The 15862-nt window shown below is 46.2% G+C and overlaps 1 protein-coding gene and 1 pseudogene across 1 annotated transcript in view; both read left to right on the top strand.

Moving 5' to 3' along the window:
* LOC110407880 lies at positions 1424–4122 on the top strand (annotated as a pseudogene).
* The window catches only part of PCCA (propionyl-CoA carboxylase alpha subunit), a 273195-nt gene continuing 267367 nt past the window's right edge, over positions 10035–15862 (top strand). Inside the window, exon 1 of the mRNA XM_021416023.1 lies at positions 10035–10153. Coding sequence (XP_021271698.1) covers positions 10094–10153 — 60 coding nt within the window. The 5' untranslated portion in view covers positions 10035–10093. The remainder of the gene's footprint in view (positions 10154–15862) is intronic.

The raw sequence follows: 15862 nt of genomic DNA, 5'->3' as shown, positions 1-15862 counted from the left end.
TTCAAACACAATCAGTTATAGCTGTAAACACTGTAATTCAGCCACCTTACCTTAATTACAAATACAGCAATGTAACTTAAATGTCTGAACACCAGCCTTACTTTCGCAAAAGTAATTTGAGAAATGGTGTCTAGAAAATACCATTCTCTTTTGGAGGTGGTAGCAGCGATTCTCTCCCTTTCTCTGCACATGTGCATGTACCCTGTCTGACATGCCAATTTCTTACAGGTACGACTGGTTTCCTTTCCTTCATGTAGGCTCAAGCATACAAACCCAGGGAGGGAGGGAAGGAGTCTTCTTAGTTCCCTGGGTGGAGAGTACATCTACTATCCGCACATTTACATTCTTTCCCCTTTATTTTTAAACTCCATCTTCCTTGATAAGTCATTGTAAATGTCCATTTCAAGCATTTCCTTTGATCTGTCTTCCTAGTAATTAAATTGCCCACTTTTAAATTGCCATCATTTATAGTAATCCTAATTAAGACAATTCCCCCAAACTTCAAATGCTGTTTTTGAATTCTGGTGTGAAGAGAATGAATAATGATTCCCTGTGTATTCCCTTTAACAGTCTCTTTTTCCCGTACAAGGAAATCAACTTCTCACCCGTCATGTTAACTAAGGGAACAATCCAGCAAATTTTCCTTTCTGCCATTAAGTCTGATTCACCCAGCAATTCGTGGGAGCTAGTTACAGGAAGATTTGCTTATGCGAGTAAGGATGTTCTGGATCTGATCACTTGGATAAGCATGCAAGTGTCTATGTGCACTAAGAGCAGGCATGAGCCCATGCAACCTGCATTTCTGTACCAGCGTTTTAGAAGATGTCCTGTATGAAATGGAAATCCACACAGAAAGCAGAAATGAAGATTTGTATAGGATGAAATAATTGTCATGGATACACATCTACCTGTAATGAATCTCATCTGTGCCTGAGTGATTCCTGATGTGATGATCTGACTGCACCTATTTCAACTCTCCAGAGAACCAACGGTGCTAATAAATACAGAGTGGCTGGATTATGCTTGTGTCTTATAAGACATATCTAACCCGCTCTACTTTAACTTACTACAAACACTGAACATTTCATTTTTATGGCATATAAAGTGCACTAAGTAACAAGAAAGCTTATGAGCAACTGTGACTGTCAGGAGACAGCAAAAGATATGTAATGGCGATGTCCAGCTTCTAACAGTCTACTGAGGCTGTGAAACAATTATACGTTATTATATTTACCTCATGCTTTTATATTTACATATCAGAATGCATGCTGAAGGGCTTAATTGTGAGGCTGTCAAAAATAAAAGTACTTTTCGAAAACCAAGCCATGCAATATTACAGGAGAAAAAAAGATTAAAAAGTCCTTTCTTCAAATGGAAATACAGAAAACAACATGTTGTTTAAGTAGGATTTTATTTTCTTCTACTCAAGTGATGAAGAGGCTTTTGTAAAGAAAGGCTTTCATCTTAAACACGCAGTACTCCATCACAACGTAATTACCCTAATTTGTATTCCGCTGTAGAAATAGGCTTTTTCAGCTTAAACAAATTAAGCAACAATCACTAAGCGCACATGACCAGCATTTTTTCAAGTAACCTGTTATCAGCTCTGGCTACAGCTTTATCTTGATAAAATGGAAATCCTGTTGTATTTTCCTACTTTTCCCTCCAGGATTATGTCAGTCAAATTGCCTGAAGAGGCTCTGTGATTCATGGGCTGGAGCAAGAGACAGAGTACTCAGGGATTATTTCTTACAGCCTTACTAAATCATTATGTGATCCGGGTCAAATCCTTCCTGCCTTCGGGTCTCTATTTAGGAGAGGGCCTAAGTACGTACTTAACTCCGAACACATGGACACCCCACCCCGGCCACGCTCAGAAGGCCCTTTAAACAGATACGTGTGCTCCCTGGTGAATAGTGGCTGTTCTGCTGCTCTTTTCCTCTGGCTTTGGCTGGTGCTCGTGTCTCCTAACTGTATTTATGTTATTTGTCCTTCATCTGTGTAACTATGGGTATCCTTGCTGTTTGCACACATTCTTCTAATTATTAAGGAAACTCTGGTAGCAGATCACTTTCTTTCAAATCTTCCTTCAGTCCTAACAGGGGTTGATCCTCCAAGCAGAAATCCTTTTGAGGTAGATAGCTCCCAGCACGAATCAGGTGAATCGGAAGAGAACGTAGCTACCTGCAAAAAGAGTGGGAGTTGTCACGGCTCCTCCTGGAGTGCTTGAGAAACAGAACTCACCAGGCAGATACGTTTGTTGGATAGCATTCCATCAACATTTTTGCTATGATCTCCTTCAGCACAGCTGAGACCAGCACAGCTGAGATCCGGGCGGGGCGGGGCCGGCTGAGGAGCGCAGCGCCGTACCGTGTGGTGCCGGGCCCGGTGAAGGCGCACGCCTCCGCCCCGCCCGTTTCTGTTGGTCGCCGCTCGAGCTCGGGCCTGTGGAGCAGGAAGCGGCAGGAGTCGGAGCCAGCGGAGGCCGCAGCTATGGCAGCCGCTCGAAAAAAAGCTGGTTATAGTGGGTGACAGTGCCTGTAGAAAGACCTGTCTGCTGATTGCGTTTAGCAAAGACCGGTTCCCTGAAGTCTATGTTCCCACCGTCTTTCAAAATTACATAGCAGATATTGAAGTGGATGGGAAAGCAGGTGGAGTTGGCTTTGTGGGATACAGCAGGACAAGAAGATTACAATCCACTTAGACCCCTTTCTTATCTAGATATCGATGTTACATGTTTTTTCAGTCGATAGCCCTGATAGTTTAGAAAACATCCCAGAGAAGTGGACCCCAGAGGTGAAGCATTTCTGTTCCAACGTGCCTATCATCTTGGTAGGAAACAAAGGACCTGAGGAATGACGCGCACACAAGATGAGAGCTGGCCAAAATGAAGCAGGAGCCTGTCAAACCTGAAGAAGGAATAGATATGGCAAACCGCATCGCTGCATTTGGATATATGGAGTGTTCAGCAAAGACCAAAGACAGTGAGGAGGATTTTTTGAAATGGCTGCTAGAGCTGCTTTGCAAGCCTGGTGTGGCAAGTAAAACTCCGGGTGTCTTCTCTTATAACGTGTGGCCAGAGGAAGATGGCCAAAGCAGCACTTTGTACTTTAGTAATTTTAAAGTGCTGAAGTGCTGTTTATTAATCTTAGTGTATGATTACTGCCCTTTTTCATTATCTATAATTTACTTAAGAGATTTAAAAATTGAGTCATCTTGCTACCAGTATTTATAAGCCAACTTAATTTTTATAACAATCTGCATCAACTTCATCTGTGCAACCAAGGTTAACCTCAGCGTTCCTCTAACCAACCCTTCCTGCACACACAGGATATGCCAGGCACTAATTGAAGACAATTCTCTATCTTCTTTCTTCTCCCTAGAAAAAGAAAAAGCTGTCAACACGAGGATTGGTCTGTAACTACTTAATAACTAATGTCCTATTCTAATTGAGTACAACAGTTAATGGCTGTACGTGGAATGAAGCGTAGCTTCAGTGCTATCACGTTTAGGAAGATCTGATTTTCATGGCTCAGTGGTGTAAAACGTTAGTTTGAAAATGTGATCGCTCTGAAATGACCAAGTCCCATTCTGCTAAGGAAAAGTGAGGGTTCTGTGGTTTCATGTTAGTTACCTTTTAGTTACCGTGTAATTAGTGCCAGTTTAAATGTATGTTACCAAAAATAAATCTATTTACCCCAGCTTAGATGTAGTATTTTTTGTATTATTGGATTTCCTAATATTGTTACTTGTAACCTCTGTGTTAAGGTGTTCTAGGTTTTTTTAAGAAAGTGTATTTGAAAATAAAGTCCAGTGGAAAGCAGCTGATCCTTCTCCCCTGTTCATTTGCAAGAGTCTGACCCATCTGAACAATCTGAGTGGTCTGCACACCCAGGAGGAGTTTTTTCCATGATGTGCCGAAGGGATGAGGAAAGACAGCCTGCTCACACTCAAAGCTTCTGAACTGTTCAGTTGCCTTAAGCTCATTGCTAGACCCAGTTGCAAAACAAAAAGAAAAAAGAAAAAAAAAAAAGAAACTTTCTGTGTAAGTTTGGTTACCATGTAGTGATCAGACTTCTAACCTGTGAACTTCTTGCTGTTCTGCAGCCAACTGAACTTTTTGTATTTTCATTTTTCCAACAACTAATAGAATAAGAGCAGTTTTCTAAGAAAAAAAAAACAACAAAAAAACCTGAACAAAAACAAAAACAACAACAAAAAAACCCAGACTCTTTTCAGACAAGGGGAAATGGCCACAAACTGAAGTATAGGAAGTTCTGCACCAATGTGCACAAGAACTTCTTCACAGTGTGGGTGACAGAGCACTGGAACAGGCTGCCCAGGGAGGTTGTGGAGTCTCCTTCTCCGGAGATGTTCAAGACCCGCCTGGACGTCTACCTGTGCAGCCTGGTCTAGGGAGCCTGCTTTGGCAGGGGGTTGGACTCGATGATCTGTAGAGGTCCTTTCCAGCCCCTACAATTCTTTGATTCTGTGATCTGTCAGAAACACAGGAATTAATGGTGGTGGTTGGGGAATGCCACCTTCCCCAGCCCTCTCCCACTCCCCTTCTTTTCCAGCCATCCCTTGCCGGACTTTCCCATCTTCTCAATCACCACAGCCTGTCAGAGAGCAGCAGGCACAAGGGAAGGTGAGCTAAGGTGACTACAGCACAGACTTGAGGGCAGTGGCCTCACTGGCAGGGCACAGGCCCATGGTAACTGAGCAAGAAAAAAAGAGCAGGGGTTGCGATAGCAACAGGTCCCATTAGTGGGCCATCAGGTTAGAGGTCATTTGAGGAAATACAAACAATTCAGGACTGGGCACAGGCACATTTATGACATAACTCAGACCAGTAAATGGGCTGAAATGGGGATCCTGATCATGAGCAGAGCTGTGAGGTGAGGTCCCAGGTCATGGCAATTAGGGCCCAGTACAACCTTCCCTCTCATCTCACCTCACAACACCCTTGGTTTTGGGGGTGCTTGCTGCAACAAACTCTGATTTTGGCCAATCCAAGTGGTTCCCAGGAGTGCTCCTCAAGCCTGTAGCTCCACCAGTTAATGAGGTGTTAAAGCTTCCCCCAGACTGCTCAGTGTTTGCCCAAAACTTACATTACTGGGAAGTGGATACATGGGGAATCATCAGGCAGATGCAAGGTAATGATTCACGTCTGATGTCATTCTGGGAAAACTGAACAGTAAATCAGGATCAGGTACACCTATGGTGCCGTTCTGACTAGGCCGGATGACCCATGGCTGGGCTGAAATGGAGCCCATTGGCTGATGGTGTGGGGAGAAGGAGGATGTTCAGAGCAATTAGGGCGCGTGGGTGCACTCAGAGCCAAGCATAGCCTTCCTCAGTCCCCTCTCTGGGCTGTGGGTTGAGTGGATGGCAGTTCTGTTTCCCTCAGAGAGAGCAGAGAGTGAGCAAGCAGCAGTGGTGGTCGTCTCCCTGTGCTTAATATCTTATTTGTGCTCAGGTACTCCTGAAATCAATTCCTCAAAAGCTTGTCTTTGTTAATTCCACCATCCTTTGAACTACCAAAATCTAGTGCTTTCCAGCACCATATGGTGAATCCATAGCCCTCCCTTGTCATCACTCGATCCAAGGAGGAATATGAAACTGTGGTCTCCGAGAAAATTGATACCAGAACAAAGCTGCAAAGATTTAAAGGGCTTAAATGCCCTTCACAAAAAAGTGAGGACCAGTCAAGAGTATCTTCATGGCTGATATGAGGATTATCACCTATGTATTATATGTCATGCCGCATACAGGAGAAGACATTAATCATTCTGAGAAAAACGGGATGGATTTATTCACAAAACAGAGACACCCTTGTGTTAGAGAGCTGTGACGAAGTGAATGTGCTGCGTGACCTTGAGATTCAGCCTTCTGGAATTCCTTTTCACAAGTTTGAAATTCACAGTGATTCCAGCAGAAACCAGAAGGAGATGGGTGCAAACACAACTCTTTGCTGTTACAGCAAGACAAGATGTGACTCATGGAGACTGTTCCTATTGCCAGTTCTGGGTGCTGCCCAGAACTTTCTCTCAGACCTGCTCCCTTTTCCTCCCTCAGTGTTCCATTCCCATCACTGTGCTCAGGAGGGTGATTGCTTCATGTACCCAAGGGCAAGGCCTCCTTTCCTCTTGAGCAAACCGGGTTGCCTCTCTCTGCCCCAAGCTTTCATTCCCTGGCTGGAATCCACACTAATGATTTAGCTCTGCTAAAATTATTGCGTCTTTTAAGGAAATCCATCTCCTGCTTCAGCTTGTCCATGCTCAGGAATAGCAAATTCTACAAGCAATCTTGCATTTAAATGTACTACTTTGTTTACTGAGCAATGAACCTCCGGGGAATAAACACTACAGTGGGAATGCACCAAGACTCAGGGCTTGACAGCCTAGACAGCCATTGCACAAATCTTTGTTAGCCCTGACAACACTTTTTTAAATCAAAGGAATTACAAATTTGTTAATCCTTGGGGTTAATGATTTAGAAAGGATCAAGAGCTGTTTAAAACTGTATTCATATTACAAGCAGGCAGTACATTTCAGACTGTTAGTCAAGCTGCTGTCACTCCACGTGGACAATGCCACAGAGAAGAGGCTCAGAAAACTTTTTGCCCATGTGCTGGAGTTCTTCAATGACTTTCAGGTACAGAAAGTGCTCTCGACCTCCCTGGGCAGATGACTCTCCAGTCACGCAGAAACTCTCAAAGCATAATACAGGTGCCAAGCAGCAATCCTAGCTAGGATTCTTTCATCTTTAGCTTACAAAATTGGTACTTTGTTTTTTCAGCACACAGAGCAGGAATTTTCCCTCCAAAGGTTAGGACTGCCTGTTAAAATGCAGTCACATTCATTAACATAGCCTGCAGATTCGCTTTCCCTTGACTCCTCTTTCCAGCTCTAGGGAGTAGCCACAATTAGTGCAAAGCATGTGCTGTGTAAAACCACTAAGGCAGTATGAAACCTTATAAATTAATCCACTAATGACTCAGGCTAGACTATGATAGACTGAAATCTCTGCTTCATGAAAACTCTTCAACTCTAGCATACAGTGAACACCTCAAGGAGGTGGTGAGACCTTTAGACTGGGGTAGTTTGAGCCCTCCTGAACCCACAAGTCTCTTTTAGTATTTCTCTAGGCTTGTTGCTTACCTACAGACTACGTTCGAATATGTTTTTTTTGTTCTTTTTGCACTCTGAATTTCACATTCTCATCCTACTCCTCCCTGAGGAGCTCTCTCCAGTTGTCTGGATCTCTGCCACCTTGGTGCAGCCTTGCAGAATCTTCCAGCCCATGAAATCACAGGAAACACAAATTCCACAGAGATATCACCCTGCAGTGTCAAAGCACTTATGATTCCTGTGCTAATATGATAAGAAATATCATTAAACAGTATCACTTAATTGCATCCAAGTACTAGGGCTTTCCAAAAGGTGCATGTATCCTTCTTGGTTACTGATGCTATTTAGGGCTGTGTCCCACAAGCTGCTTAAATGGTCTGCAAGCCACTTTTCTTTCCAGCCTTCTCTCTGCATCCCACAGGCTTTGTAAGGGATCCAGCTAACTCTAAGGCAGACAACGCTTATTTTCTTCTAGTTTTTCCATCGCACTTCTGTCAATAAGTTTTAAACATCCTGAGGATGTAAAAAAGTTGGAAGCTGTTTCTGATCTAAATTGTCAGTCTAGAGGAAACCAGACACAAACCCCAAGACAAAAGAACTCTCACTCTGCCAATGCGAGAGTTCCTTCTTGTTTCCCCAGGCAAACCCACACTGCAGTATGCAAATTTACCAGAGTGTTGTAGCACCCAGTGCATCAGTAAGCCTCAATGGCCCTGACCAGCCTCACCTGGGGCCTCCACCCACATACTCTATCTTTGGCCCTGAGGGTCCATTTAAGTGTAGGGCTAAATACTGGTCTTGTTCTGAGTTCTGCTATAGCTGTGCCTGCTTCCAGTTCTGTCTCTGGCTGCTCCTCCTAATGGGACTGCTAGGATAGGCCTACACCTGAATCATCATCTTGACTGGGACAGTCTTTGGCCTTTGTTCAGACCCTGGGGAACTATGCTCTGGTGGTAAGGACGCTCTCCATACTACATCTCCCCTGCATGACTCCTGCCTGGTACCTGGTGTTCCTTTGGGGTGGCTGGGGGAGTCTAGTCTGATTCTGAAAAGCTTGAGGGCTAGGTATCTGGTGAAAGGAGATTTGGGCTGCCTAACAGTGGGAAGCTGGGATGATGTTCAAGCTGCATAGGGTGGGCACGTGTGGGATAATCGAGCCATACATGAGTAATTACTTAGCTAGCAGCAGGGCTTGAGGGCTGGAAGTATGGTTTCCTTGAGAAGCCTTGTAGAGTGGGAAAGAGATCAAATCATCCTGCGACCATATAAAGTGGATAAAGGCTCAGACCTCCTCTGAGGAAACTCTAGTAGTGGAGGGGTGTTAAGCCATCTTTGGGGCCAGCTGGGGAGGAGAATATGGCCTCCCCAGTGGGGCCCATGGGGGTGGGCAGAGGTGCAACCAAGGTATTACCTCTCAGAGTAGGTCTCCTGAGGAGGGAGACCAGTGAACTCATGAAGCCAGCGGTATCCCTGAGCAGCCTAGAAGGCTTGGAGAGAAGAATCAGGCCACCCTGAAGAGCACCAGAAGTTCGTGGTTGGAGGAATTGAGGTGGTACCTACAAGAAACCACACAGGCTTGGAGGTTTCAAGCTGTCCCTGGGCAGCCTCAGCAGCAAGGGTGATTCAGGCTGCCCCAGAGTGGCTTCTAAGTCTATGTTGTGACTGGGGGTCAGGTTGAGTCAGCCCCTGAGTGGCCAAGGGGATCACAACATGCCAAAGCAGGCCATCCTGCAGGGTCAAGCCACTCCTGAAGCATGAATGAAGGAGCAGGGTCACCCCTGAGGAGCCCTGGAGAGTGTCTCTGCCACTTGTGAGGAGCAGCAGTGAGCCCAAAGCCTGGGCAGCTGGGTATGGGGACGAACCACGGTGCCTCGGAGGAGGATCCCATTCTGGCTCCCCAGTGCATGTGGCTACTTTGGGGTGTCTCTGGGACTTGACAACCCCTGGACTCTAATTTTGAGTTTCACCGGTGAATCTTGCATAAAGGATCTTCACAGTCAAGATTTTTCCATGGGTATTTTGTGCAGAGATGTATGGCAGTGTTGACTTTGCTGACTCCAAGGCTGAATGTCTGTCTCACAGTGTGTGGAGCAGAATGCTGATAGAAACACAGGCTGTTTGCAGAATATATAACAGGTACTTCAAAAGAGTTCTCCTGGCTTTGAGTTCTTCAGTCACAGGCTTCTGCTCGTACTGCATTTCATGTTCTATGAACTTGATACAGTACAGTTCTTATTAGATAAAGGAAGAAGGATTACAATTACTCCGCTTTTCTCCCTGGCTTATGGCTTAAAAGTCAGATGATGACACAACAGCTTCTGATTCCTGTCTACACTTGGAATTATTCTAGAAGACCTGGGTGCCTTTCCCCTGAAAGGACAGGATCAAGGAAGGAGATTCCCAGCATCAAAAACCAAAATTTTTTTTCCAGGATCCCTTCAAAATAATTAGGGAACGCGTTGCCTGATGTTCCAGCCTCTCCTAACCCTGGCCTTTCCCCACGGCATGCAGCCCTTCCTGCAGCCAGCTGGCTGCCACCTCCCCTCTGCGCAGTCCCAGCCAGTTTCCCTTCGCAGCTGCGCGGGGAGCAGCTTTGATGTAGCGCTGCAGGTGGCTGCCTGCGTCTCAGCCGGGCCTGGAAGCACAGCGCTGCGGAGCGAGGGACAACACCCCGGTTCTTCCCCAAGCTGCCCGGCACCCCTGCCTTTGGCTGCAGGGAGCGGGTGTGCTCGGACCCGGAGAGAAATCACGAGAACATCACAAAGCCGGGGAACGCTGCCCACAGCGGCTCGCTCACCCGCAGGCACGCGGAGGCGGGTGCGCGCTCAGAGCACGAGCCCCGGGCGCGCGGCCGCCACCCCCTCGCGCCCGCGGCGGCTGCGGGGATTGGCTGCGTGCGGCCTGGCCCGGCCCCGCCCCGCGCGGCGCCGGGTGAAAGGGTGTCCGGGAGAGCGGCGGCCATGGCGGTGGCGCTGCTGCTGCGCTGCGGGCCGCGGGGTGGCCGCTGGGCGCTGCGAGAGGTGAGAGCGCGAGCGGCCCCGTCCCGGCTCCCTGGGTCGGCGCCGGGGGTGGTCGGCGTGCTGCCGTGCGAACGCTCGGGGGTCTCCCTTTCTGGTGGGGTTGGGGAAGGCAAGAGAGGGAGGTTCCGTGCCCGGGGGATCGGAGCCGGCCGGGCCCTGGCGGGTGGTGCTTGGGGGCCCGCTGAACCTTCGGGGCTGGGGGCGGCGGGGGCCGGCTGGGTGCCCCGTGCTTCGCTGCTGGTATGGCACCGATGTGCGGGGATGGGAAATGACGGTGGGGTCTGAGGGCTGCGTGGGGGGCTGTGCCCTGCTGAGCTAGCGCTCTGCTACTGGGCAGGCTGCGGAATTGTAGCATATCCCGAGTTGGAAGGGATCCTCAAGGGTCATCGAATTCAACTCCAGGCCCCACGCGGGACCACCCAAAATCCAAACCCAATGTCTGAGGGCAGTGTCCAAGAGCTCCGTGAACACTGGCAGCTCAGGGCTGTGTCCATTGCCCTGGGCAGCCTGTTCCATGCCCACCGCGCTCCGGTGCAGAACCTTGCCCTAACCCCCAGCTGACCCTACCCTGTTGTGTGCTGCTCGTGTTTCCTACTTCTCTGTCCTTCTGTTAAATTAAAGATTATCGAAACAGAGGAGTAGGACGTAACTGCAATAGCACTTTAAGTGCGGTAAGGATTTCTGTGTTATTTTTACTGTGTTGTAGTAGAATTGTAACTTGCAGCAAAGGGCTACTGTTTTGTGAAAGTGTTGTCTCTTAACCACCCATCAATCTGGCTAGCTGTGGATATTTCAGTTGTCAGCTCTCCTGTGTCATGCTGCTCCTCTTACTTTTCCTGGAAATGCAAGAAGCTTGTTGCAGGACTCTACTAATGCATTTGGTCAAGACTTTACACATCTAGAAATCTGAGGGTGTGGGATAAGTGTCTCTTTAGAAGTATGACTCCTAGAATATACTGCATAGAAGGCATCACATGCCTTTAGGGATCATGCAGCTTGTGAGGGGATCATGGGGCTTGTGAGGCAAAGTTCTGGTAGTGAGGGGGTTGTGAGTGGAGCCCAGCACTGCCCCTTGTCAGGGCAAAGCTGGCTCCAGCTGCTACGGATGGACCCACGGCTGCCAGAGCTGAGCCATGAGTGACACTGGGTGTGCTCTGGGAGAGCAGATTGAAGGATGGGGAAAAACTACTGCCCAGCAGCAGCTGGGAGAGAGGAGTGAGATCTGTTTGAGAGCAGCCCTGCAGCTATTCAGGTCAGTACAAGAGGAGGGTAGGAGGTGCTCCAGGCATGGAGCAGAAGTTCTCTGCAGCCCGGGAGAGGCCCGTGGGGGAGTGGGCTGTCCCCCTGCAGCCCATGGGCACCACACACAGCAGATCTCCCCATGTGGCCATGGAGGAGCTCATGGTGCAGCAGTGGATGGAGCCTGAAGGAGGTCACAGCCCATGGTCTGCACCTGCAAGCCAGAGCTGCAGCCTGTGGAGAACAGCCTGCAGTGGGGCAGGAGGGCTGGAAACTTGCTTTTAGTTCTCGCTGCTCTGGTCAGTTATTAATAGACAATGAATTACATTAATCTCCCTTACGCTGAGTCTGTTCTACCCATGACGATAGTATGCAAGTGATCTCCCTGTCCTTATCTGAACCCACGTCCTTTTTTTTTTTTTTCAATTGTATTTTTTCTCTTTGCTCTGTTGAGGAGGGGGAGTGATAGAGAGGTGTGGTGAAGCTGAGTGGCCCATCTGAATGAAACCATCACAGTGACGTGGGTGGTTTGTGTGGTCGGGTAACTGAAGTGATTTTTAGCCCTTAATATCTCTGTATGGAAGTCACCTTCAAGATTTCAGTCACTGGAAAACATTTAATCAGATTTGCATGGTTATTGTTCATAGATTCTTTAATACTTGGCTATCATAGGCAAATGATACCATGTAAGTCTTCACACTTCTAAGAGCTCCAGGCACTTTAAAAATATTTTTTTGTATGACTGGTAGCTGGTCGCTTGTCCTTGATGACTTCTACTTTCCCGTGGCAGTCAGTGAAAGACTTGTTTCTCAAGTCAAGGGCGGTGAAGAAACACAGAACTGGGGATTCAGCTGATTGCTCTGTTTCTAATCTAATGCTTTACACTTCTGTGACAGATTTTATGCAGAACGAATTCTGTATAGTGTGTATCTAAAACTTCCTTTTGAGTGCTTTGCACTTCTGAAGCGAGGAGAAAAATCTGATCTTGACAGAAGGCAGTAGTTACTGTATGGGGATGAGAGGTGTTTTTTGATACATCAGTCTTGAAACTCCAGAGAAAGCTGTGTGTGTGTGTATATATATATATATACTTTAGAAGAATGCAGGAGAAAGCTATAAATACAGTGTGTTACGGAGCCAACAGTAAACTGCTGACATGTGGCTTTCTATCAGTGTGGATCAGTTTTCTAACCACTAATCTAAATGTACGGAAAGTTTCTGGGATCTGATAAGTTACTTAGCTGTGTACCCACTGGTTTTTAAGTCATGAAAGTTACCAGTACAATGGGATCTCTTCACTCTCTCCTGGGGCATTATTTTAAGCGTGCCATTGTTGCAGGGGAGATGTTTTCCTCCTTCCTGAGAGCAAAAGGCTGAGAGGATTGTGGAGCTGGGATCAACTGCCATTAGGATAAGGAGACAGAGTGGTCACTGGTTTGGGGAGATGGGCACAGCCCTACGCTTGTGGAGTTTGGTGATTGTTTCTAGTATATAAACTACAGACCTTCTGGAGATGAACTACAGCATTCTGGTTTTACTTAACTCATTTCCAGGAGTAGCCGATTGAACTTTGCAGGCAAAACATGCTGTGCCACCTGCTTGGGTGGGACTTTTTTCATTGAAGTTTACATTGATATAAAAACAAACAAAAAATCTTAGTTCTGAGGTACTACTCATGTGTTTTTATACATTTTCTATATTTCTTTTCTTGTCTGTGCAAACTTTGCATTGGCGACTCTTGCATCATTGTTATGGTGCTGTAATGTCTTTCACAGCTCTAGCCTTGCTGGAGCTATTTAAGCTGATGCTGTGAGAAACTGTTCCAGCTTTCTGCAGCTGTTAGGTCTTGAGCACAAGCCACTGCCTTTCAGCTTCTGTCTCCCTCCAGCTTGTCCCAGTGCTGCTGTTTGAATGTCTAAATGGATAAACAGGACTGAAATCTGGCAGAGAACAGACTTTTCCCACTCTTTGTGAGTGTCTTTTCAGCTGGACATATTCCCTAGTCTGATTCACCATGTGACTATGCAAACTTTTGTACTGGCACAAGGGAGAAGGTACTTGGGTGTAAGAGTGACTTAGTTTTTAAAAATAGGCTTAGGTGTTGGGAGTTCCCTTGTTTGTAGCTCGTATGGTACGTTGGCAAATGTGAAAATGAGTTTCTTCTCTCCCTTCTGGAATTGCCCATGATTCTCAGGCTTTGTAGGAGTGAAATAATTGTACATGGAATGCAGTGGACCTCACTGAACCTTGAACTGTGTCTTTGTTTGCAGTTGGCTTCAGGAGGATCTGCTTGTAGTTACAAGTACTTGGCTGCTCAGTGATTTCTGAGAGACTACAAAAGAGGGAAAGTACTCAATGGGGGGGAAAATACATAGTTATGGTTGTTTTCCTGTTTAAAAATATATGTAAAATATTAGTGATAAGCTACAGTTTTCACACTTACAGATTAAAATTCTTGCAGATGTCAGAGTGCCTGCTTTCTGTGTGTTGCATATGTACTCTATCAGTAGAACACAAAATTATTTTAGGACTGGTTCAGATCTGACCAAAGTTTTGCTGTTGTGTAATTAACATCTAAAGCAGGACGCTTTTACAAAATAAGTGCAATGCATGGTGTTAGTATTGTACAGGGCAAGGTTTTGGTAGCAGCAGTGGCTGCAGGGAGCTTCTGCTCCACACCTGGAGCACCTCCTGCGCTGACCTCAGTGGCTGCAGGGCTGTTCTTGCATTTCTCGCTCTTCTCTCCCACCTGCTGTTGTGCAAAAGATTTTCCCTTCCTTATATCTGCTCTCCTAGAGGCACAACCAGTGTCCCTCATGGCTCAGCTCTGGTGGTGGCAGGTCTGTTTTGGAGCAGCTGGAGCTGGCTCTGCTCACCAAGAAGAGTAGATTCACGAGAGATGGGAAGCTGGAAGCCAGACTTCTAAGTCCAGAGTTGAGCTCTTGTAAATAAGTAACATTAGTCTTTGTTTGTGGACTTTAAAGAGTTGAAACATTTATCAAATGGTGGTAACAAGTTATGGCAGTATTAGATTATACCAGATTAATCCGTAGAGCAGTGCTGGTTTGACAGGACATGAAAAAAAATCATAGGTCAAGCTGAGCCAGATAGCAGAGTTAATATAAAATATTCTGTTAGCCTTCATTTTTCTTTTACTTGCCCTTATAATATCGCTTGTAAAATACACATGCATGCTCACTCACTATCTTAAATTGTAGTAGTCACTAGCTTGGGACCTCTGTAAGTAGCATCAGATAAAAATATGCTATAGTGTGTTTTCATCTTGACTTTCACTATGGGTGGACTGTAGGGATCAGGAAGAAAATAGCTTTTGTGAACTGGATTAAGGTTTGAGTTCTGGGATTTACACATTTATTTTTTTTTCCCTAGTGTCCTGGCTAACATGGATTTGGGTAGTTTCCATTCCTCATTTGGTAGAGAGAAGTGGCCTCACCTAAGCTAGTATTGAATAAGCTAGGTAACTAGGCATTGTGCATTAGAGATGAGTGATGGCTGTGGAAACCCATTTAAGTAACTTCACAGCTGTGGATTTTATTTATTTTTGAGGAGGGGCTCAATCTCTGTGGTGTCAGGGGAAGGTGTAGTAAGGAATCAAGGTAGGTTTGGATATAGCTGCTGTGATCTGTAGTTGCTCCTATGGTGGTGGTAGATGCAGTAAGTTTTTCAGAAGGTGTACCTACTGTTTGCTGATAAGCTTCTTGCAAAAGGAAGTGACAGATATGAGCAGTGAAGTTGTGCCTGACTTTTCTTGTAACGCTTGAGTGCTTGCCAGAATGTGGGAAACAGATCTAAGCTCCCTTCATCTGGAAGGGATTAAAATCCACCCGTTCTTCACTGGTAAGTGTTTCAACCAGACCGTGTGCTGCTTTGGAGATGGAATTTTAGGGAAGGTTCTGTCTGGATTCTTCCTCCTTTACTCTTGTCAGAGGTGCAGATGGTATTCCTATTCAACAGATGATTACTTAAAACTACAAAACGAGACAACTAGGACAATGGGCAATAAAACCTCGAAATCCAGTAAAAGGAATAGAGGGATGTGCTATTTAGGAACTTGTGTAACGGTTTACTGGTAAGGTTTAAATCTTGTGCCAGCAGAGTGGTTAAGCAATCGTGGTAACATGAGATATAAATCTCAGTTGCACTCTTATGTATGATGGCTTATCTCTTGTGTAGGCTGAGTTCTGAGGAAATTTATGTAAGGTATATCTAGAGCATGCATGATTATTTTTTGTGGGGTGGGGAGACAGCCAGTTAATCTAGCTTGTGCACTGGACTGGTTTGTCTGAGTTGGAGGTTTCAAATGAACCTAGCTAGAGAGGGAGCTTGGAGGCTCGGAGGCTTAGTAGCTGTCTGTCTGGAGACAGTGGTTTAGCAATGTTCCTTTGTGGCCCTAGCCATGCATTATTTACGTAAAGTCTGTTTGGTTACTCAGTTGTGCATGGTGTCTAC

Source organism: Numida meleagris, chromosome 1 (assembly GCF_002078875.1).
Source record: "Numida meleagris isolate 19003 breed g44 Domestic line chromosome 1, NumMel1.0, whole genome shotgun sequence".
NCBI lineage: Eukaryota > Metazoa > Chordata > Aves > Galliformes > Numididae > Numida > Numida meleagris.
The sequence above is the reverse complement of the archived record's forward strand: the minus strand, read 5'-3'. Positions and strand labels throughout refer to the sequence as shown.